General features: G+C 37.8%; 1 protein-coding gene across 1 annotated transcript; it reads left to right on the forward strand.

Moving 5' to 3' along the window:
• The first annotated feature begins 545 nt into the window (after positions 1-545).
• Positions 546-20,592, forward strand: lrrc38b (leucine rich repeat containing 38b). The gene is made up of 2 exons (XM_063473620.1): positions 546-2,050; positions 15,340-20,592. Exons 1-2 carry the CDS (start codon positions 1,423-1,425, stop codon positions 15,585-15,587), a joined length of 876 nt encoding a protein of 291 aa, XP_063329690.1. The 5' UTR covers positions 546-1,422; the 3' UTR covers positions 15,588-20,592.
• The last annotated feature ends 3,620 nt before the right edge of the window (positions 20,593-24,212 follow it).

Raw genomic sequence — 24,212 nt, forward strand, 5'->3', positions numbered from 1 at the left:
GAATTCAATACACACTCAGAATTAATCCTCTTCTTTACGTTATGGGTTGAGACTTGAATGCACCTCAGATACTGATGTTATAAATATGTATAAATTGAAAAGCTAAATAATTAATAAACTTTCCTTTCAAGAGGACAGGTGATCTGCAAGGGCATTTTAACACTACACCAAAACTGTGCTCATGTTCATTGTAGAAACAAAATACTACAGGAACATAAATATACATAAATAAAGACCATTGTATTTACACTTCTATATATTTATACATCTGTCTGTCTATCGATATATCTACATGTTCATTGCTAAATTTAAAAAAATGAAAAGTATATAACATGATAGATATTTTTTCCTGGATATGTCTTTAAGGGCACATAAATGCCAATTAAAATAAACAGCATCACATCTTTCAAATTTTATACTTTAAGATACAACTAATCATCATTTTTAACACTATAGGAAGTGACATCACGTGTTGACAGCGTGGTTCAGGCACGCCCCCTGGAAATAATGAGAGGGGAGAGGGCATGTGATAAACTGTGGTAGATTCAGAGGCAGACATTGGATTGGCATGGCTGTGTGCAGCTCAGCACTGCAATCTACATTCACGAGGCTTCTGCCTGGATATTTGGATTCTCTCTCACACAGCTTTGATGCAGGGCTGGACAGCGTAAGACAGCATGTTGCAGGGCACTGGGAGATAGAGAAGGAATAATAAGGGGAGACAACCTTACGAACACTTGAGCGATGTTCCGTGAGCTTCTCTCTTTCTCTCATCAGACCAACGGGCTTTTCTATACAGAGACCTGGGTCTAATGGAGGGATGTAACGATGTTACTCTTTGCTTGTCATGCTTGAATCAGAGCTTCGTATTATATCCTTTTGTGTCAGAGACCTTATTGTCTTTGTCTGTCACTGCCGCCAGATCAACTGTGGGGTAGTGTGGCGGACAGAGCCTCCTCCTCAACCCCCCTCTCCCTTGTCTGTGCCCCCGACGTCTCTTCATTCCCTGCTCGCTCGTGTCTATTTACCACTCTCATTCTACCCTCCCCTCGTTGTTAAAAGCAGTCGTTCTTGCTTTCAAGCTACCTACTGCTTACTATCCTCCTGTCTTTCCTCATTCAAAGCAGGCAGGCTATTATTTTATCCAGGCAGCTCGCTACATGATCCCTTGGAAAGCAGCTTTCAACGCTGCTCTGCCATCTCCCAATTCCTGAGTCCTTCCAGAAATTCATCTCCATAACAAAAGGATGTTTCTCCAGGAGGATTGATCCCCTTCACCCCCTTCAGTCACCCCTTCCCCTCCCTTGTCCTGATCTCCTGCCCTCTGACCCTCATCCTCTTGTTCCTAACCCCAAACCACCCTCTCCTATTTGTCCTAACCCCAAGCCTCTTTCTCCCCTAACTCATTTCCCCCCCTTGACCATGTTGCCATGTGTCTGCTGGTTTCAGCTTATCCTCATCTTGCTGTCCTCTGTCTTATGGACCCGGGGGGAGAACTGCCCAACAACCTGCTTGTGCCCAGATCCTCACACTGTGGACTGCAGTGGCCGTGGGCTAACCAGTTTACCCGATGAGATCCCCTTGGATGTGCGGAGGCTTTTGCTGGCCGACAACTGGATAAACCGTATCCCCTCTGACTTTCTGGTTCTATACAGTGACTTGGTCTATCTGGACCTTCGGAACAACTCCCTTTCCCACATAGAACAAGGGACTCTCAGCACCTCTTCCAGGCTGGTCTTCCTGGACCTTGGCAGCAACAATTTGACTGAAATCCCTAAGGGGACATTTGGGGAGTCTCGGAGTTTGATCAAACTACGACTGGGAAACAACCCATATCTGAGCAAGGTGAGTGAGGATGCTTTCCTGGGCCTCACCTCTCTGAGAGAACTTGAACTGGAGCGTAATGCGCTGTCTACCCTAAAGGTGGGGGCATTGAGTCAGTTGCCCTCCCTGCGGGTAGTGAGGCTTGAGGGCAACCCCTGGGTGTGCAATTGCAACTTTGCCAACCTGTTTGCATGGCTAACGGAGAACAGTAATAAGCTTCCAAATGGTAAGTAACAAAAAGAGCCATTTTCTCTTCATGTGTTTGACCCAAATAAACCATATCTCTTTACAACATTCAACAGTATTATGGCAAATCCATTACCACAACACTTCTCTGGTCTATTTATGTTTTCCCTGTAGGAGAGGAAACCCCCCTCCCTCTCCCTTGTTCTAATTTTGTGTCTTTTTTTCCCTCCACCCCCACAGCCTATAATGTGTGAGACCATGTGTGTAATACGAGACAATAGCACTCATTTGAAAGTGAAAACTGCGAGGATAGTGTGTGTATAAAGTTAATCAATTGTTATAGAAAGCAACTTGAAATGTAATATTGTCTGATTTGTAAAGAGAAATTTAACAACTCACATTAAGAATCTAACTTGCTTTTCTAATGGTTTCACATTTGAATGTGTAGATAAGCCTGACCTATATCCTGTGTAATCATCAGCATTCATTTGTGGCTTATATTTATATTGGCTATATAATATTTAAGATAATATATATAATTCTCACATAATATTTGCTATTTAGTTGACAATATTTCAGCCATGTAACCTTTTTCTATGCCACTGAAAATCAGACTCTTCCTCCTGTTCCTGTGCTGATTGCTCTATCCATGTGAATTTTAAGGCTCATAATATACACACGCTGTCTACCACTGTGATTTAGCCTGCAGCGTTGAGTTAGATAACAGGACTGAAGTTTTGGAGGCTTTACAAGGCAATCTCCATGTGTGCATGCTTATCTGAGGAATAAAACAAGACAAAGGGGGTCACCATGTCCTTTCAGAAGTATTATACGCAGGGTAAGATCTTCTTACATCATGAAAGCAGAGCTAATGTATTCTAAAGGGAGTTGCATGGTATGTCCCAGATAAAACAGAACGCATTACCATTGTTTGGCGTTCTGTTTATCAGGCTATATAAAATATCTTAATCGCAATCAACATTCTCACATAAGAGACAGAAGGTTTCTCAAAAGAGAAGACTACTGCACTCGATCGAAAAGCTAAAATAAACAAATCTGACAGTACTGCTATGCATGAATTTTAAACTGTGCTGTAGATCTTCTGAGAACTTTGTTTGAATGTGGCTCACAGTGGGTGTATTTAAGAACAAAACAGCAACCAAACCTGTGAATACGCCACAAAATGTTCATGAACAGTTTATTGGGTTTAAAGATGAAGGTGTACAGTTACTGTCAGGGTGTAAAATGTTGCCCTGCATAAACAAAGAAACATGTTTTATCAAAAGCCTGAATAACAGTGTGGTTCAAGATGGGGGTTTTAAACTTGCTCTCATCTCCTAAATAGGTTAACCGAGAAAAAGAAGATATGAGTGTTTGCAGAAAAACCATGCGCACATCCACATGAGTGTTTTCAAATTTCCAAAGCTGGCACCTTTTTTAAGGAAGTATGACGTTAGATGGAATTTGTTTTAAAAGAATCTCAATTGTGTTTCCTGCGTGTATACCTTGTTTTTAGATGTGGCTTAGTTATTGTTCAGTTTATTTCATTTTATTATATTTTTGACAATTAGATTCCTTTTCATTTGCTGTTTGTTCTGGTTAAAGCTCCAAAATACTCATATGGTTTAAGAAAAGATAATGATTTGGGTTTGACATTAATATTTTGTCAGACAGTCGGGTAACACCCAACCCCCCTCACCCTGCCAGCTGATGTTCTACCTTGCCCTCTTGTGTAGACAGGATATTCAGATAGTGGATATCCTTTCCAGAATTCCTATTCTGTAATGAAATTCATGGTTAATTATTAAAAGATGTAGTCCAAATCAATGCCAGCCTGCCCTTATGCCTTATGTGTGAAATAACCCTCGCTAAAATTGTGAACTGACTGGGTAACACTCTAATTCAGCTCCCTCCCAAAGTGGCTGGCTGTTACAAACTGCTGACACCTCACAAAAGCAAACTTCTAATATACATTTAGGCCATGGTGTACCATGCTATTGATTCTGCTTCTGTGTTCTTTTTTCATTTGCCCCAAATTTGCAAGTTTAGGCCTGTGAGGAAACAAAGTTGATAAACTGGCAAGATTACCCAATTCCCCCAAGCAGGAGTTTGCAAATGCATTAATCACAGGCTCTATGTGTTGTCAACTCCCGGGCATAATGAATTGCATTAGCAGCGCTGGCCTTACCTAATATCACACATCACACTTTATTTCCATCTCCAGTCGACATTACCTCCGTTCTAACCAATTTCTGTGGGACAAGGTGATTTGAATTTCCCTAATCAATCACTAGAGACCAATGTCTCCACCTGAATCTAATGCTTTTTTTAAGGGGCTAATGGTTAATCGTTAGAGATCCCATGGCACTCTTTGCTTTTTCAATAGAAAACATTGTTTGTTTGTATGTCACGATGCCAGATGAATCAGTCAACACAGTCGATTGGACTGATTCAGAGGTCTGGACCAAGGCAAAAGCTGGCCAGACAGACATCAACAACAAAGAAGAAGCCAAAGGCCTGGCCAAGCTGCTGTCATGACTGCCAACTGGCCCCAAAACACACTCTCAAATTCAGTTAGTAATGCTTATCTCACCTCATCAGCAGCTTTTACATTCCCATCAGAAAGTGTTTGTTTTATGGCCCTAGCAGCTTGGACAAAATGCACAGTCAAACCTAATAGTAAAGAGTCTTTAAACTAGTCTATGCTCAGTCTTTTGTAATATTTTATCATTTCCTTTAAACAAAATATGTCTGGAATTTACTTTCTAGTGTTAATAAGACCAAGATAAATAATATCTTGGTGAAAGGGATACTAATTATACTTTATTATAGTCTATTGGAAAACAATGCAAATTAGTACCAGTCACACAGGACAATATCTTTCCAAACAAGTTGCTGTCTTATTCTGTGTTTAGTTTATAGAAGCGGCTTTGTGTATCTCATGATAAAACTACACAGCTACCAAAATACTGTCTGTGGATTATATCCATGTGTTGTTATGTTCATGTATGTCACTAACACCTTGAATGTGTTTTTTGAAGTGAGCAGAAGTTTATTTTACGTAACTAAATTTTCAACCAGCTCATACAAATATAAAGAAGTTAAGAACATATTGCAGGAGAATTTGTGGTTTCACAGAGTCTCTGTGGGAAGCACAAATAGCTGGGATGCTTATAGTGAATTGGACTTACAAACACGGTTCACACATGCAGGAATCAAACTGCCAGACCTAATTAACGTAATGGCTGAGCTCTCGATCATGGAAAAATGCAATGACCTAGTCTCTGAAATGCTGTATTGGTAGTGGTTACACAATAAACAGATGGACACTCATTAGTGAATGAGCTTGACTTGGTAAGCGTTTCAATATGTATCAACTCTAACAACCATCATCAGTGTGGGCGTTGCCACTTAATGTCTCACTCATCTCAGAGAAAATCAGTTATAGAGACAGAAAGTAGAATTTAAATTCTCCTTTAGTGTGCTCTTTTCACACTTGTGGGTGTTGCATCCTCATGTCTTTTTTAGCAAGCAGCAAATCAGGTAAATAGCTACAAAAAATAGTTTTTAAATTTGAGAATGTTGTCTCTCTTACCAGCAAGAGCTCAATAATATTAAAAACAGAAGGGCTAAGGCTACTCCAGTGGTATCCCAATTAAACACTACATACTCATTTTAATATTCACTGTCATGTGGCTTCAGACTGAAACTAAGTGGCGTTACTGCAAAAAGGGTAGAATAGAAAAACAAGCAAACAGTTATGTGCAACTCTATGCAAATAGCTTGTGATAACATCATTTGCATGGCCACATAAAAAAACGCAGCTGCTACTGGAAGTGTACTAGTACCATGTGATAATGGGAGCCGTGATGAAAGTACCATCCAAGTACCAAGTCATAGTCTGCTCCAGCTACGCAGATGATAAGCCACAAAATGATGTTGAGAGAGCAGGGGAAACAAGGCATGAAACACGAAAGTGAAAAAGAAAGTCCAGCTGAAAATCAGCGTAGTTCCCTTGGTTTTGTTCCAATAAACAGAAGACCTAGAAACACTGAAGAATGTGCTTTTGTTTTCTTAGCAATTCAACAAAGACCGCAGAAGCTAGACTGCTGCAGGAAAAAGCCTTTCACTAAATTTTAAATCAGAAATCCTTCTCCAGAATTAATATAGAGCACTAATAAACTATCCCTCTTTCTGTCTGTCGCTCTAGCTCAAACTAATTTCAAACTTGTAAATAAAGAAAAATTGTATTGCTATTTTATGTTTTCCCTAGGTATCAATGACTTCCTTGTTAAGACCTGCATAATGTAGCAGCTGAAGAGCCCATGCTGTAAACTGGATTCCCATTTCATTTTTCACCTCTTGATTTCCCCTGTGATTTCGAGTTCACAGTACAGCGCAATTTCGTGTTTGCATAACAGTGATTACTGCAGGCCAGCATGATGAGTGCTTGGAAGGTGCATCAATTCAGGACTTTTTGGATAGAAAAATAAAGTTGATGTGCAACATTGATAAAAATTAATATTGATTGTTTTAAAATTAGTTAAACCAGACTTACCATTTCTTTATACAAAAACCATCAACTGTCCTGTTGAGCAGTCAGCTGATTAGTCATATATATAAACTTTTCCATTAAAAAAAAAGAATTTGCACCATTTAAATGTCTAGTTTTTAGCCAACAGTGAAGTTCATGAATGTTTCAGTGGAAGGATGAGTGTAAACATGATCCACTGCTGTCTCCAGTGCTCTTGGGTTAAGGATGAACAAAGGCCATGTATAATTCACAGTGACACAGTTCTACAGCACATTGGCCAGGGTAATTGGAGCTAGAGCTGCCTACAGGGCAAGACAGGCCAACTCTCATGGGCGACGGTAGACTGGATCTGAGCCTCGTCATGCAGTTGCTATCAACACTAGTCGTGACATAAACACTTTCACGACAAACTAGCAGTTCATGTGACAGGGTCAAAATCAGAATATTCCTTGACAACGTATCAAGTATCTCCTTTGAGACCTGTTTCCGCACTCCAAAGCACACTCTGAAAATATGATGCCACTGGCTGACACTCGCATGTTGCCATGCTACCCAGCATGATCGTTTGCTATCTTTACCATGGAGAGAAAATATCTGTTCCATTAACACAGACGGACAGCTTGTTTTATCTTGGCCTAATTTAATGTTTATTTAAAGTTGGGATGTGAAGGAGAGAGTACCGGGAAGGGAAAGCTGAGCGTGAAGAGGTGGACAGGATTACAAAGTGGGATAGCATCAGACAGAGCTTATACAAAAGCAGAAAGGGATAATCTGCCAGTGTCAGAAATAAAAGGTGAAAAGCCAAAAGCATTATCTCGCTGAGAGTGTGTAACATCGTGCATGATAGATTTTTTTTTTGTGCATCTATGTAGCCAACTGCGAGGCATAAATGACATAAATGACTTGCATATTTAACTGTTTAATTGGGATGAATTATGACAATAGACAAATTGCATTGTCAGTCTAATGACATAGTAGAAATATATCTGCTAGCATTTGCTTTTAAACAGTCACCTCTGGTGTTTGGGAATAAGCAATTTCAATTGTTTTTGAGATGAGATGTTTTAAATATTCCCATAGTACAACGATGTCTCTGAGTCTACATGCAGAAGGAATCCCCTTCTGAACGAGTCACCCTCACCCCACTGTCACATACGTGCTCGTCATTTTGTGCAGCTGTGCATTCACTTCACACATTCCACACTCCAGTCCCTGCTGCTGCCCTTTTCTTGCATACATCTCACCATTTTCTCCCAGATTTCCTTCAAATTCTTTGGAGGATTAGAACTGAATCATTTTTCAGTCGCTCTGCAATTATGCCTGCCTTGTTCTATTTACATCCGCTGAATATTGGACTTGAATGGCACATTCATCCCGTTTAATACAGCAGGGAGGGGACAGTTTTGTTAATCATTGTCGCAGCTGGAGTATTCATAGAGAGTACCTCGACACCAGTATGCTATGGCCAAATGAAAGCTAACTACTATACGTGTGCAGATGTACTGATGGGGTAATTTTGCTTTTAGCCTTTGGTGCAGAGATCAATCTGGACAAAGAATGTGGTGTTGAGGGAGAGAGGAGAAACAAACCTCTGATATCATTCTGCCACAGCTAGGTAGATCAATCACGACTGAGACAGCAGATAGCCCGTCCTGTTGACTGGCTATAATCCTAAATGTAATCCATCAACTGTCCGTGCCAGGAATGTAACATAGCTGTGTGGGCCGACATACCTGATAGTGTAAGGATCTGATTTGTGTTGTGTCAGTGCACAGTAGCCTGCTCCTTACACGTGTTTTTTTTGTGTGTGTGATCACGCTGGTGTTTGGGGTCATTTTTGAACTCTGAAAATTGTACCCCGTCAGCTTACTCATTTAACAAGCTGTCATTGACTCACTGCATGGACCTAGATACTCTGTGTACTTTAAAACACCATCTTATTTTTCTGCCAGAGTAAGTGTGAAGTTACAGTTACTAGAAATCATATCTTTATTAAATGTTTTGCTGGATTCACAAAGAATTGGGCTTTAAACATTTAAGAGCATATGCTCAGTCTAGGTTGATAATGTGCATCTTTGTGTTATCCCCGGGCAACAAAACACAGTCTGTATTTCCAGATACATCATTGCTAAACATATTTACACTGGACAAGACAGGTACCAAATTCAATTACAGGTATAAGCAAAGGAAACAAAGCTTTTTCTCTCTGTCTCTCTGTCTCTCTCGCTCTCGCTCACTTATGCAGTTGGTATCTGTTAACTGTATTTGCATTGCACTCACTTTTTTATTATTTTTTTTTACTTTAAACTAGTTGTATAAATAGAAAAGTCAAAAGAGAGCCTCATCCTTTGAGCCTCTTCCCAGAAGTGAGTTTAAGTTAGTCTGGCTCTCTTGGGGTTTCCTGGCTTCACTGAGCCTAACATTGGATGTCCTGGATAACTGCTGTCACAAAGCTTGTTCCCAGCTCCCTGTATTACTCCAGCTATAACAATGGTTATGTGACAGAGGCAGAGTTGTTTAAATAATAGATACTACTAAATAACTGTGAGAAATAACTACTGAAGCAATGAGTATTATATTAGATGAAAGTGTATTCATTTATTTCAGTTCAATTAATAAATGTGATAAATGCATTAACTGTGTTTTGATTACAGGTGAGACTCACAAATACAAGATTTGTGTTGTTCTGAGCTGTACCCACACTCTAAAAACTAAAACTGAAATTTACTTAAAATTTTTGAGGAAATACTTTTACACTTAAAAATATTGAGTAGATTGGAAACCAGCCAAATCTGTTCAATATACTCGATCAATTAAATAACTAAATCTTAAACATATTAAGTTGAAATGAATAATTGAAGTTGTTAAACAAACATGAAAAAATTGAGTAAATAACACTGACATGCTTGGTCAATGTAACTGAAATATAGATGGTCAGTTAATCCAAAATATTGTTCCATCTACTTAATATTGTAAACTGAACGTAATCAAAATTGTACTTCATATTAAATATGGTAAATGGCCTGTATTTGTATAGCACTTTACTTAGTCCCTAAGGACCCCAAAGCGCTTTACACTGCATTCAGTCATCCACCCATTGGTGATGGCAAGCTACATTGTAGCCACAGCTGCCCTGGGGTGCACTGACAGAGGCGAGGCTGCCGGACACTGGTGCCACCGGGCCCTCTGACCGCCGTCAGTAGGCGACCGAGACTGTTGGTGCCGGGGCTCGAACCGGCAACCTTCCGATCACAAGACGAACTGCCAACTCTTGAGCCATGATCACCCCCTAACATTCAAATATGAATGTTATTGTATTTCACTAGTAGTCTAAGTCTAAAAAACCAAACAAACTAATATGTAGTTGTGTGTTTCATAATACATGTATGAAAAATGACCACATGTTAACATTTTTCCAAATGAAATTTTAATTTTCATAAACATGGAAATAACTCGAAATGAACAAGCACTAAAAAGGCAAGAGCCTTTTCCCTTTTAGCTCAAAGCCTTACATACTTGAAGGATAAATGGCAAACCAGGAGAGCAAACACAAAAGCTCAGAGTATTTAAAAAACAAAATGAACAAAACAATGAAAAAGGCTCATGGTACTCAATTACTCTGCATTATCGTGTTTTACTTACACTTTTCAGTTGTAGTTGCTGACAATAAATAATATTGATTTGAATAATTAATTATTTTAGTACAAGATACTGATGAGTATAGATACCTATTTCTCAAATATTTTGATTCAATTTTAAATAAAAATATTAAGTACATGCAAAGAAGTTATGCTGTGAACCACATACTGAATTTTTTGTCTGAGATAAATGTAAATAAATACCTTATTTAACACAAACACATACGTTAACATTTTAGACATTTATTTCAACTTATCAAACTCAAATAATTACTAAAAGAATATTTATAGATTTTATCAGGCTCATCTAACTTATATTTATAGTGATATTTACTAAGCCTCTGAATTACTTTTTAGAGTGCAGAATAGGAGGAATATGATGGAATACATTCAAATACTTTATCATAAAAGCTGTAGCGATGATATGCTCATACAGTACTGGGTGGCTACACCCTGAAGCCGACCCTGTTTAGTTACAATGTTTGACTCTTTGGATCATTTTTAACAAAATCGTGATTTTGCGCTGTTTAATAAGATTTGAAAGAGTGAAACCATAAACTCTTCACTTTGGTGAAGAATCATTTGTTTTACATTTGTGTATCATTGGAGTTTGTGGCTATTATAAGGAATGCAGGTTTAAGGTTCTTCTGCACTGGCTTGACTTTTCATAACTAAGAGGCTATTTCCATTCATACAAGTCTAGAGTCTGTTATCGTTTTATAAGAGAAGATTTGTTTGCATGTAATTTCAAAATAATGGATTATAATGGATTTAATTGCAGTCAGTTGGCTGTAGCATTGGTGAGATTTTGGCTGTAATTTTATCCCATGGGAGAACAAGCTGGGATAATGTTTTTTTCTTTTAATGTTAGCTCACAGTTAATTACCTCTAAAATATCAGACTCAGTCTTCCATGTCCTGCATCTAAAATCTGAAAAACCTCTGTGTATCAATAAGATGTCTTTCTATAAGAGTTCCTCTTCTTGCTAAACACAACAGCTGTTCAACATGTCCCTTATTTCAAGGTGGTTTAGGTACAAATCTTAAATTAATCGAGGCGAGCTTTTCATATTGTATGGCATGCTCAGACAAACGTAAAAATTAACAAAAACAAAGTTGTGTTGTCAAGGTACATGACAAGTTTGTTATCACACACAAAAGTAGTACTACCGGGAAGAAGATAACTTTGCTGTCTCTTTCTACCAATGGTCTGTTTTCTAAATCCATTTTGATAAATGTGATAATGCTGCTACTCCTGCAGGGGCCATGTGTTCACCAGGATAATTTTAGTCTCAGATGTCATTAATCAAGCATCTGAAAGAGGCAAGACCAGACAGAACTATCTCAAAAGGCAAAGGCGAAGTCTCTAAGGTGACTGTTTATTTGCAATGCAGAAAGCACATTGTGAATATGAATGTAAATCGGTTGTTTTATGCGCAAATGGACAAGACAGGCAGTGTTTGTATGTGATAATTATGCTAGAGGTGACTTTTCATTCAGCATGACTGCTGTTAACTAGTTAATACAAATTAATTTGCATTCTACCCATGTCTATTTTTTGGAATATATATTGATGGTGCATATTAGATAAAACAGAAAACAAGATGCTTCTTTATACAAAAACAATTAATTTCATAAACCTGTATATTAAAGGAGGAAATCACACTCTTAATGTCTATAAAATAGGTCCAAGCAGTAGTTTTGAGTACTGTCAGAGAAAATAGAAATGTTGGAAAAAATAACAATTAAAAAAAAGAAAAACAAAGAAGCCCAGCTGATTTAAACTGCACTTTGCAAATTTCAAAGTGTGAGCCATGTGGCTGGTTACGCAATGCAATGCTTAGAATAGTGGATTTTGAAAGCATTAAAAGCCAACAAAACGTTTCAGCTCATACTTGTCATGAAAGGAGATTAAACATCTCTAAATACATTGCGACCTTTATAAGGCCAACTTTGCCTCTTCAGCACATGCATGTCCCTCAGACAACTTGAATGAGCAGTATTCTCACAGGCAGTGAAACATGAATTTGTTTTGATCTCTGATTCCCAGAGCATATGGCCGACATGTCGTGGACTTAATGATGCCAGGAACCAATATGCTCCTCTTGAGCTTCATAAGGACTGATGGTATTGGCTTATTGAAGCCTCTTGATGCTGGGATTTTGTGATGAAATTGAAATACATTAATGCCGTGGTTCTTAAAAAATGGTTATAACAGGTATAATACATTAATATGTACTGTCAGAATTACTCCCAAACATGATGACTTGGATGTGGCATTTTTATGTAAGTCTAAGGCTAAAAAGAGCAGAACCACCAAACCTCATTGTTTTCCAGGCTATAATGCATTTATAAATTGTTTATACAGTTACACTGGAATACATTAATCATGATGTCTGTAAGAAATGTGTTTTTTAATGTTTTGTCTGACCTATTGCGGTCTAGCACAAGTGAAGAAGGTGCTTGGAAAAAGATGGATGAAAACAGAGGAAATGAAACTAGATCAAAATATGTGCATGATTATTGACATTTAGATTTTGTACTTTATTGTTAAAAGGTTTAGTGACAAAGACCCTTGCCGGAGATGGAGATGTGGACAGAACCTTCTGAAAAACCCAAATACTGTGACAGGTGTTATTTTAAAATAACATTGAATCAAAATAGTGTATTTAATATGTATGAAACATAACTTTTTTCCTGTCCTGTAATTTTGGGTTGTTGTTATTTTGATGACGTGTTCCATAATATTTATGTCAGCGGAAATGTAGGAGGTTTTTATTAGGAGATTGGTGTCACTAAGTTTCAACAAGGTCTTAAAGAGTCCAACTAATACTCTAACCAGTCAGTCAAAGGACCATCACATATTTCCAATTATATTTACATTTGTACATTTATATTTCCAACTCGCTCAACTTTCGAAGGTTATTTGTTCCTTTACAACAAAGTTGTATACATTTAACAATTATTTAATTGATCATCACAGATGTTTTAGTTATTTATTTAGTTTAGTATTATTAACATTACTCTAATACTTTACCACAATTTAAATGTAATAAATTAAACACCACATAAAAAAATGTCATTTTGGTGCAGAATTAAGGTATTTAATTGAACAAACACACTCTCGGGCAGTACTGAAAATCTTCAGTATGCTCCATGTTGTGCTGACTGTTGAGCAAAGATCCAGAATTGATGTACTGCCAAGTGTGTGCATTTGCATGCACAGTATCAGTAGAAAGTAGCCACCCACATTCTAAAGATTTATCTCTACCCACCTATAAACTAACACTTGCATCCATATGTCTAGTTCTTCACACAATACATTGTCAGAGGTGGAAAAAGTACATACAATCTTCATTAAGTAGATTAGGTAGATAGTAAATGTCTCTGTTTGCTGTTACCAAATTGTAGATTTAGTGACTTTGCCTCCATACCTAAAGAGGGATATGAAAAGTGGATTCAGTGGGTGAGACAACCATAAGACTTAAGTGGAGTCTAAATCATAATAATTGTACCAAAAATGCCGTTCCTGATTTTTCTGGATCATTCCAGCCCACTGTAATTCTTGAGTACTGCTATTAATGATGTCTAAATTATATGTTTTTACCTATTTTACTGATGCTTATTATGTGCAACAAGCACAGCTGATGGGTACACCAGTAGGATAGATTTTATATATTATTGTTCCCTCCATTTACTTTGTGGAGGTACAGGAAACAATAACTCCCCTCAAATGGCTTAAGCCAAAAGTATTGGGCCTTTTTTTGTAAAAATTTAAGTAGAGTAGATATTTGTACTAAAATGTAGGGAATAAAAGTAACAAGTTGTCCAAAAAATTAAAAACTCAAGTAGAGCACAGAACAGAACAAAATATTTGTACTACGTTACTTTTCCCACCTGTGTACATTGCCAGTATTTAGTTACATTAAATTTGTTGATGTATAACATTTGCAGTATGAAGGTCAAGAAATACAGAAAGAAAGAAGATTTCTAGCACCAAATTAGAACTTGTATCAAGTTAATGTCAAATGTTAATCAAGTTTTCATTAAAATAACTTGAATACCTGACTCTGTAAGCATGAACACCTTCTGTCTTTAGTGATAGTATCAGTGGCCTGTAATCAACACATGCATGTTAAAACTGATCCGAATGATCCAGTGCTGATGTCATTTGTAATCACGAGAGGAAAAGAAGACTCTGATAAAGGGCTTGTATCCTTGAAATCCAATAAGCCACAGTCACTGTCCTTTTCCATTTAAACAATGTCTGAACAATAAACCACGTTAAAGTGACAAAGGCACAGAGAGCAGCACTCACTGATTTATCACGGCTTCATCTTGAGATGAGTTTGGTCAAGGTGCCCCTGTCTGAGACAGTGCCCTTTGCTAATGCTGTACATCAGTGGATTTTTGAAGTGCAACAGAGGTCATATTCAACAGCGTGTGCATTCTAAGAGATCTACCTTGTGCAGCTAGCAAATTAAATTATTTTTAAAATTATTTTCATTCACCAAACCATTTGAAACTAATGCATTTATCTTGACATGAAAATGGGCTCCTTTCACAGCACTACAGCACACTAGATAAAATCAACCATGTCTCACTAATGCATATACTGTATCACTTTGCTTCACAGTATTTCAGCTGTATTCCAAGAGTGAACCTACAGTCATGGTGTGGGTGGGTGTACTGTATACACAGTGCAACTTCAACTCATAAGTGAAGACTTCTGATCGACCTTACAGTTATTAAATCAGCTCCCACACTTAGGAAGAAACTGCGTTACCCTGTTGAACTGAGATATTCCACTATCAGAATTAAAGGGCTTCATACAAACAGGACAGCTCAAACTATGCTCTCCACTTTTCTTTGATAGTCTTTAGTTCTGAGCAGGTGTGGGCTGCATGAGCAGTAGATCAAATGCACATCACCTTTAATTTTAAACCAGTGGGGAGTTAAATTAGAGTTCTTGTGTTTGTGCAGTGCATATAGTGAACTGTATTAAGGCCTACAGTACCTGGACTATGTGCTAGTTTTTGTATATGATGTAAACTGTAATGTAAGTACTGCCATAGAATGAATTTGTATAGAAATGAATGAATGTGAGGTTCAATGTGTCTTGTTCATTTGTATAATTGCATTTACTCTCTCTATGTAGGGGTCAAAGGTTTGGAGTGCTCCCTCCCTATGGATGGCAGACGTGTATCCCTTACCCAGCTCTCAAAGGACAGCTTCCGTGAGTGCCAGGCCACCCTGACTCTAACAGACCTTCTTATCATCATTTTCTCTGGCATCTCAGTGTCTGTGGTGGCCATTATGACCAGTTTCTTCCTGGCTTCAACTGTTCATTGCTTCCAGCGTTGGAGTAAAGGCACTAAGGGGGATGAAGAGGAGAGTGAGGAGTGAGAAGAACTTACTTTTAAAGAACTGCACGGCCCTTCTCCTTCCAGCAGTGAGAGAACATAGAAGACAATGTGTGCCCCATGCCGTTTCCTTTCTGGCCAATATCCAGGACTGTTCAATGGTACGATCTTGCCCTGTTAAGGCTGAAGTTGTTTTCTTTGCACATGGACTTCTGAAATATGGTAATAAAAGACACTGGAAAGGAATGAGTCCTATTAAAGGTTAGCGTGTGTGCTGCACCACTTGCAAAATGCTATTATAGAGATCTTATTTTTGGCTGTTAGCGCTTGTGGTCATTTATGGCCACTGGCTCTTGGCTCAGTGATATAAGTCTACACAAATATGCCAAGACCTTTATAAAAAAAAGAAAAGAAATAGATAATAAAAAAAAGTGTTGCTGCAGTACTCTCGTATTAGTCTTAGTCATACCAAAAATCTTTCAAAATTTAGTCATGTAGGACATTCAATCCTGGAATCTGAAATCCTGTAAAAATGGCTTCAAAGTTAGTGTGACCCTTTGAATGATTTTCACTGGGGTTTTATCTGAGTAGGCCAGAATGCTTGATCTTGATTCCATAAAAAAGGATGTCATATTGACCAGTGACCTCGATATATAACTGCCTATAACATGATATGCTGGCATATCCTGCCATTTTCTCGAGTCTCTGTTGGACAGCCACTCTCACTAACATTAAGACGTTGTTCACAAGCACTGAAGAAGGCAAATACTGTTGTTCTCTCTGCATGTAGAATTAGACTGTGGCAGGGATGTCAGCTCAACAAGCAGGATTTGGGTAATTATGTACTGCAGGCAGAAAAAGCTTCTAGTGGGTCTACACATTCTAGCACATATTTATTACATAATCACAAATTTATGTACAAAATAAAATGGTGTAAAGTAAAACAATCATAGAAATCAAGAGGACATACTGTAACTTCCTTAGATCGATACTTGTGAACTGTGTAGAAAGAAATTCATAAAATATCAACAGCATAATCAATTAAATGAATAAATTATGGTAAATGCAATATAAAAATAGAATCTATGTAGAATTGTTGTGTTAAATGATGCACTTTAAATGGTGAACCTAATTTTGGCTAGTCCTCAATTACAGCAAATAGACTGGTACTGTGTTCATCTGCCAAAGGTTCAGATGGAGGAGAAATTGCATATAAGGACTTTGTTGTTTCTAGTGAGGTAAACATAGCTCCCAAATCAAAGCCAAATCACACTGTACACACATTTTACTCCAACAGGTATAATCTCCAAAGATTTACATTTTCTTCCATTCTGTCTTACTTGGTTATATAAATGACAGTGTTCAACACTTACGTTAACAGGAAGGTCACTTCAAAAGAAAAAGGGAACGAGGGTGACAAGCAAGAGTTTGGCTTCTTTAGGAATAAATAATTAAACATCCAGTAATATTTAAAAGATAACTTACATCTTGCTGTACCTTTATTAGAAAGTTTGATATCTTGCATTAAAGTTGAGGCTTTGATATTGCCAAATTAAAATTTCATATCAAAATTCTTATGGCTACATTCAGACTGCAGGCAAAAGTGTCCAAATCAGCAATCAGTTGAAATACCAACTTTTTAATTTCTGATTTAGACCAAAATTATCTGGTAAATGTTAGACTATTCTTTGACTGGCTGTAGTGGTGTTTGCCTTTGCGTGTTTGTCCAGCTTTTGCCGTAGCACCCCGCTGTGTCACACATGTTTTAACAGTCCAGTGCCTCGTAGTTAGTAAGGCGTTCTTCTATTTTTGTTGTTCTTGGCAAACAGCTTCTAGGTGAACTGCCAAAATTTTCTGGCTGTAGCATTAGATAGTACAGCGAGCTGGTAGAAAAACTAGAAAGAATGTATATGTGAAGACAAGACATATTTGTTCTAACAATTTAATGACTGTTCAAAGAAATTTAAAAATCATGACCAGCCAGAAGGGTTTTTGCAATGCAAACTCAATTGAAACAGTCATGTTGGTAAACACGCAGCTTTTACATCACTCTAAACAACCCAGCCTTGTTGGCAGGTGATAAAACCCAACTCTATGTGCTTTTTCAGGGAGCAGATGAGGCTAAAAGAAAGTGAAATCCAAAAGAAAAAGTAAGAATGAGATTTTTTTATGATATGAAAACACTGATTGCTGGAATATTTCATCATTGGCGGGGATAGTGTTAAGAAGCTGGCTCTGTTTTTCCTCATCCTTGTTGTCATCCTTATGAACTATTTGGCTTCCACTGTACATCAGCTTATAAAGGAAACACTATGGCCTCAGTGGCCCATGTGTTTAATTCTTTACAGCATGTTGCATGCAACATTTTTGTTTTTGTTCTTTTTCAAATGTGGGTCAGTTTATGATGGCAAGCAGTTCACCGTGGAATTAGAAATGTATTTACTATTTGAACTGGCTATTTAAATAGTTTTGTAAGCAGGCAGGCAGGCACGCAAGCAACAACCACAACAACAACACAACGTCAGATATGAGCATTAAATCTGAATTGAGCGCTAAAGCTTGCAGTGTGAACGTGGCCCGGCTTCATGAACAGGATCTGTATTCAAAGCAGCAACAGTACAGCACATTCCAAATTTAATAAACTTATGCCCTGAATTTCATGGATGTCTTTTTGCTACAATATTTGCATTTTGTATATTTAAATCCTCCATTATTAAGATATGGAAAGCAGAAAGCTAGACTCTTTTTTTGCCACCCAAACTGAAGGTATATTGCACTGCTTCTTACATTCTTGTAAGGCATGAATAATTCAGTAAAATTGAGATATGTAGCAGAAAGAATGTCAAGCCTCTCAATGCAAACAAACAGCAGATAGAAAAAGAGCCATGAGAAAATAGTCATTGTTTCTGTGTGGTTAAAAAAAGTTAAAAAGGAATTCTAAATGCCTCTGTCCCCTTTGAAGAAGTCATAGCCCTGAATGTGCATCATTTTTAAGCACATTTTTGCAGAAACTGACAAAAAATAAATGTGGCCTTCTTTGTTTTTTGTTATTTTTCCATTTGTGTAGGCATCAATAAAAGCACAAAGGAAACTCCTATGATCCTGGTACACACTCATGAAATTTGTGTTATCTCATACTGTTTGTTGGTACCAGCCTGTAATGTCACATGTTGTGCTGAAAATGCCACATCCTTATAAACAATGTGATTTTTACTGTATGGATGTTGTTTATTTGCTAGAGTTGACACCATCTGGTACACTTTAAAGATATGATTATTATAAATTTATATAAAATGACCTCTGAATAAACTCCTTTCATAAACTGTCCGGTCATAACGGTAACTAGGTATGTCAGCAGGCCTGTCAAGCTTTGGTTTTCTATACTGAAGTGGTGTGCATGCTCTACAAGATGAGCAACAGTGCATATCTGCAGAATATAACAAAATAAACATATTTTTGTGGGTTTACAGGTTCTTTTCAGCATTGCACTTAGCCAAGATTGCACTATATGAGAATTTAAAGTTCTAATGGTAGCACCTCCTTCCTGCAAACGGGGAATTTGATGCTTATCAACTCCAGCCAAACTTATGTTGGCTACTGCTACATTTGCCAAATTTCTGTTCTTCTTTTTCTCTTTTTCATGGAAAAGTAAAGCAGGGTGTTTGAAAGTTGGAACAACAATTCATAGCACTAATCAAACTGCATGGTCAAAGGTTGTTTCTATAGTAAGCAAACATTTAAAGGTTTATGTAAGAACAAATAACACGTATTATGTTTTTTTTATTATAACAAAGGCCTTTAAAATTGGTTCAGAGTAGCTTTGTACACAAAGTGCTGCTAATCTGAACATATCTTCCACACATGTCAAGTAATCAGAAGCTGAAGCCACATTTGTAAGCTAGCTATGAGAAGCATACTTTTATATTTCCGTGCAGTGAACGACCCAGTCCTTCAGAATTAAGATCACGTGTGATTTTTAGTCTTTTGCTGTCATAACTTTAAACTTTAAAGCAGCATTGCAACAATGGAAAGCTTGACAGGCTTGAACTAATCAATTCTTTTTTGCACCTGAATTTCATTTTTCAAGTCTCCAGTTTCAACTTCTTGTGGCAGTTTCTATTAAATAACAACATTTGAAAACAGCCACTGGAAAGATGTTATTAGTTGCAAGTTCACATTAAAAGAGTCTATTGGAAGGACTTTTGAAGGAACTGAGTCTCAGAGACAAAAGTTTGTAATTGTAGATGAGCATATTGACATATTCAAGAAAAAAAATGACACCATCGGAATAGCTAAATGGGATTAAATTAGCCGAATCATTTTTCTGTTACAAGGCAAACTACATTCCCAGCTAATAACAACAGACACATACCTAAGTCAAGGAATCAGAGGGAGGCTTTTGATACATATCATTTCCAACTACTATGTAGTTACTGTACATTAACAATTTATTTATTTAGCTTAATTGTTAGTTTAAAGCATATGTTAGCATGGCAGTTTCCTCTCCCTTACTTGTTTAATTAAGTAACAATATCAGCACATTACAGCATGCACTGTTGAGTTATCTGCAGTATAAACTTCAGATTCATTTCTATTTTTCTATTCAATTTCTATTCAAAATCTGTCCCCAAAATAACATTCTGGCGTTGTGCACCCTGGAAAGCAGAGTTAGTAGTGGCTGCTCTCGTACAGTGTGTCTCGATATTGCTTAGAATACCAAAAAAACCATGTTATGTTTTGTCAGATAAATGTCAGTAAGGCTTAAATCTAAACTGGGTGACAGAAGAGAGTGGTGACAATGCTACTGCTGCTGAATGCATTTCCAAATGTCAAACAGATACTGTTAAAGAGATCATATGTGTAGCTGTATTTTCATGTTTCGTTAAAAAAACAGTAATACTGCTAATAAAATCCTTTCTTTTCTGTCTTGTGGTCTGTATTTGTAAAGACACTGTGTTGTATAAATACAGATTTAAAAAAGGATATTCATTTGCTACTAATGAAATATGTTTAATTTTCCATATACCTCTGATACAAACCAAATTGTACTGGACAAATAATAAACATTTTAAAACATTGTTTGCCTGCACTCGTAAAGAAAGCAAGGGGAAGGGTGTGTTAGTGTAAAATATTATTTACGGAAGAGGACCTCATTCTAATTCATTCGGATTTTTCTGTTTCAATCACATGCCATCTTTAGTGGAAATGTGATTCGTCACGAAGCCTGCAAAGTCTTTAAATGATCCCATAATAATTGTGACTGTCTTCCTTTCATTTCCCTGGATCTGACAGCTTTTCTCTTGTCACAGCAGCAAATGAGGAAGGCTCATCTGTAAACACTGCACAGTGTGTTATTTCACACAGCAGTGTTATCACACTGCAGGTATGCAAATGGCTGCACTATTTTTGGAAAGGGTGTTAGAGAAATTAGAGACTTGGGAGAAAAATGAAATACCATATGCTTGCATAACAAGTATCCAGCTTGTTCAAGTACAGTATCTGTCAGTGTGAGCTTTCTGCATTTGGACAATTGTGCAATATGATGAAAGGATAAAAAAAAAAGTCAGGAGGGTTACTCAACATGCAATGCAATTCCATACTTTTACTACTTTTTTGCAGCCTTTTTTTCCCTCTATATGCACGGCACAAAGGAGTAACCTCTTTGGATGACAGAGGTTTGCATTTTCTTGATCCCTCATACTCATGATTCATTTTTCCATATTTTCCCCAGCATGTGCCTTTGTCATGTTCTCTTGTGAGAATCTCTTATACAGTCTAACAAGATAATGTTTTTTTAAAGCCATCTGAAGAGAATAATGGGATAAAAACAACCCTTGGGGCGTGTAATGTTAGCTTGACAGAAAGCAGGCGGATGCTATACTGCAGAAAAGAATGAGCTGAGATTCATTTATTGTGACTCCAAATGGGAATTACTACACTGGATACAGAGCAGAATGCGGGAAAGACTTGTACATACTACATTCATGCTACACTGAAAAGAAGTGCTGTGAAGGTGGTCGTGATGAGGATTCTCCTGCAACCATTTACCTCATTTGGTTGTCATGGCTACACAGCCGGAGGCCCGAGCTCTTGGACGCCGAGGCGGGAACAGGGAGAGGGAGGGATGCTGGGAAGCTTGGCCCTCAGTGTGCGACTGCCTCGCCTCTCTTTCCATGCATCAGCTAACTGGACCTGGCATCTAAAAAGAAAAAAGAAAAAGAATGTCTGCAGCGCTGTGTCCCTGTAAACCCATTTTAGACTTTCACTCCCACCCCTATCATCACTGAGTATATTAATGCCATCAAACATGGAAGGATCACTGATCTTTTTCAGCAATAGTTACAGCTGCTTCACTACACGTTAGATGTACGATCACTGTAGGCTATAAGAGTAGCTTCAATTTTAACAATTATGACAAAAGATTACATGGTAATAAATTATTTAAGCAAATGACGTAGGTGAAATTTGTTTTGGAAAAGAAGCATTTGTGTATTTTTTAAATTTAGATATCTATCTCTGCGTCTTTCTTTACTGTCTGTTCGTGACCCACAAAGTCAGGAAGTGAGCAGGATAGAAAGGAAAGTAAGCCAACCCCCAGAGAGGAAGCACTGAATGAATAATGGTCTGGTGACTTACAGTGGAGTTAAGGTTTTTGGAAGGAGTGGGCAGCAGTGGGTCAGGTTGCAAAGTTCAAAGGAGCCCTGTGTGATCAGTTTCTCTGTTGGTGTAACTGATGCTGAATGTTCACAGAGTTCACAGAAGTGGGGACTTAGTGGAGATGAGTGTGAAAGAGAAAATGGTGGTGTTAGATCAAACGCTGTGTCACCTTCTCATGCTTTATCCTACCTTTACTCTTCACTTTGATTCTCAGAATGTTCCTCTTTTTCCCTAACCAGTAACTTTAATTTGCCTTGAATATTTCCTCTGCACTGCACTCTCGCACTGCAGCTGTTATTTATTTAGCTAAGATTTGCCAAAATTGCTGAATAACCACAGTGTCTAGTACAATTAAATTTTGCACTAAAAAGTCTTTATGATGTCCAGTTGTGAGTATGTCAGAATAAGGCGGGTAAATTTTTGGTGACTTCACAGTGAGGAAGTGGGTGTCATGTGTCCCACCTCCTGCGTGCTCTGCACAGCCAGCAGTCTCGACTAAACCAAACATACTCAGAAGTGAGCATGTATGGACTGAACTGAACTATTTCCCATTATGAGGATTTCTCGACATTGTCCAACCTGGTTATACTGATATTGTGTGGAACTCATGTGTGAAAACGGCTTTAAAAAAATGATCAGAACTGAAGCACCAGATGCAGATAGATCCTGATTTTAATCCTCTGATGACATCATAGAGTTTTTTCTACTTTAGACAGCGCCTTCTAGAGAAAAGGGAGACATTATGCAACTGCCTGACTTAACAGAAACTACTCCCTCCTCTTTTACACATGAGCTGACCCTCATGTGTAAAATATCTCACGTGCTCTTTTAGCAAGTCTGATGAAACCCATTACCATTGTGCACACATTTCTGACTCTGGTGCACCCCAGTGGTAAGATGAAAAATAATGTGGTCAAGAGAAATTTGAACAGCTGCTACTCTTGGCATTTTAGTATGATTGTCTGCCACCTGACTTCCATCCTCCATTCTCACCTGCCAAATTAAAGAAATAGTCGAAACAGTATTCATGCATTTGAACAAAGTAGTGTAAATAGGAATTGCTACTGCTACTGCAATGTTGTTTAAAACATAATGTCAGAGTAATCCACAGTGTAGTGATGATGTGTATTTGCCACTGCCCAGTCACACTTTGACAGAAGCTTTGAAATATCATTCAAAGCAGAGAGGGTGAGAGGTGAATCAGGGACAACGCAGCCGTGGGCAGCCATGAGCATCAATGCATACTCCTGGCGAACTGCTCATCCACTGCACCAAAACACAGGCTGGCAGGCTGGCTGAGTCAATTACCCTCAAATTGTATTCTTTGTATAGAGAAAAAAACATAAATGTGTAAATATTAAGAGTGAAACATGATAAATGAATGGTGAAAGAAATACTGCTTCCTTACGTTCATTAAGAGCAAAGTTCTATTATGCACCATTGTTAAAATTAGGGCTGAGTTAATGTCTTTCAAAAGAATCAGATTTATCTGCTTTGTTATTTTTGATATTTGTGATAAAAGTGTTATGCACTCTCTTTATAGTCAGTGCAAACAGTTGTCAGATGAACAGATCAAAAAAGCAATATTTTTTTACACTCCAAAATATAAGGCCAAATCAAAAATAACTGAAAAAGCTGTGTAAAAACGAGCCATTTTCAATATAGTGGACATTAGTGCATAATGGAAAAAAAGTGTTTACTGTAATCACCAAGCGGGGAGTGATATCACCCTGTGATTGATGTGTGTTGAACTGGAGAAATTAATCCAGCACAGCAAACACATTAAAGATAAATGAGGGGAAGAGTAAGCTGGTAGCGCCAAGTGGCAGGAGGGAATGGATCTTAGCATCGCTCAACCTGACTCACTTGGGGCCTAATGAGGTCAATATGTACCACATTAATCAAATTCTCTACAAAATACTACATTTGCATGAAGCACCACTAGTGGTAGCAGATACATGTACTTTTAGTGCCTGCAGTTAAGTTATGCCACCAGAAAACAAGGCTGCAA

This window comes from Pelmatolapia mariae, linkage group LG5 (assembly GCF_036321145.2).
Source record: "Pelmatolapia mariae isolate MD_Pm_ZW linkage group LG5, Pm_UMD_F_2, whole genome shotgun sequence".
NCBI lineage: Eukaryota > Metazoa > Chordata > Actinopteri > Cichliformes > Cichlidae > Pelmatolapia > Pelmatolapia mariae.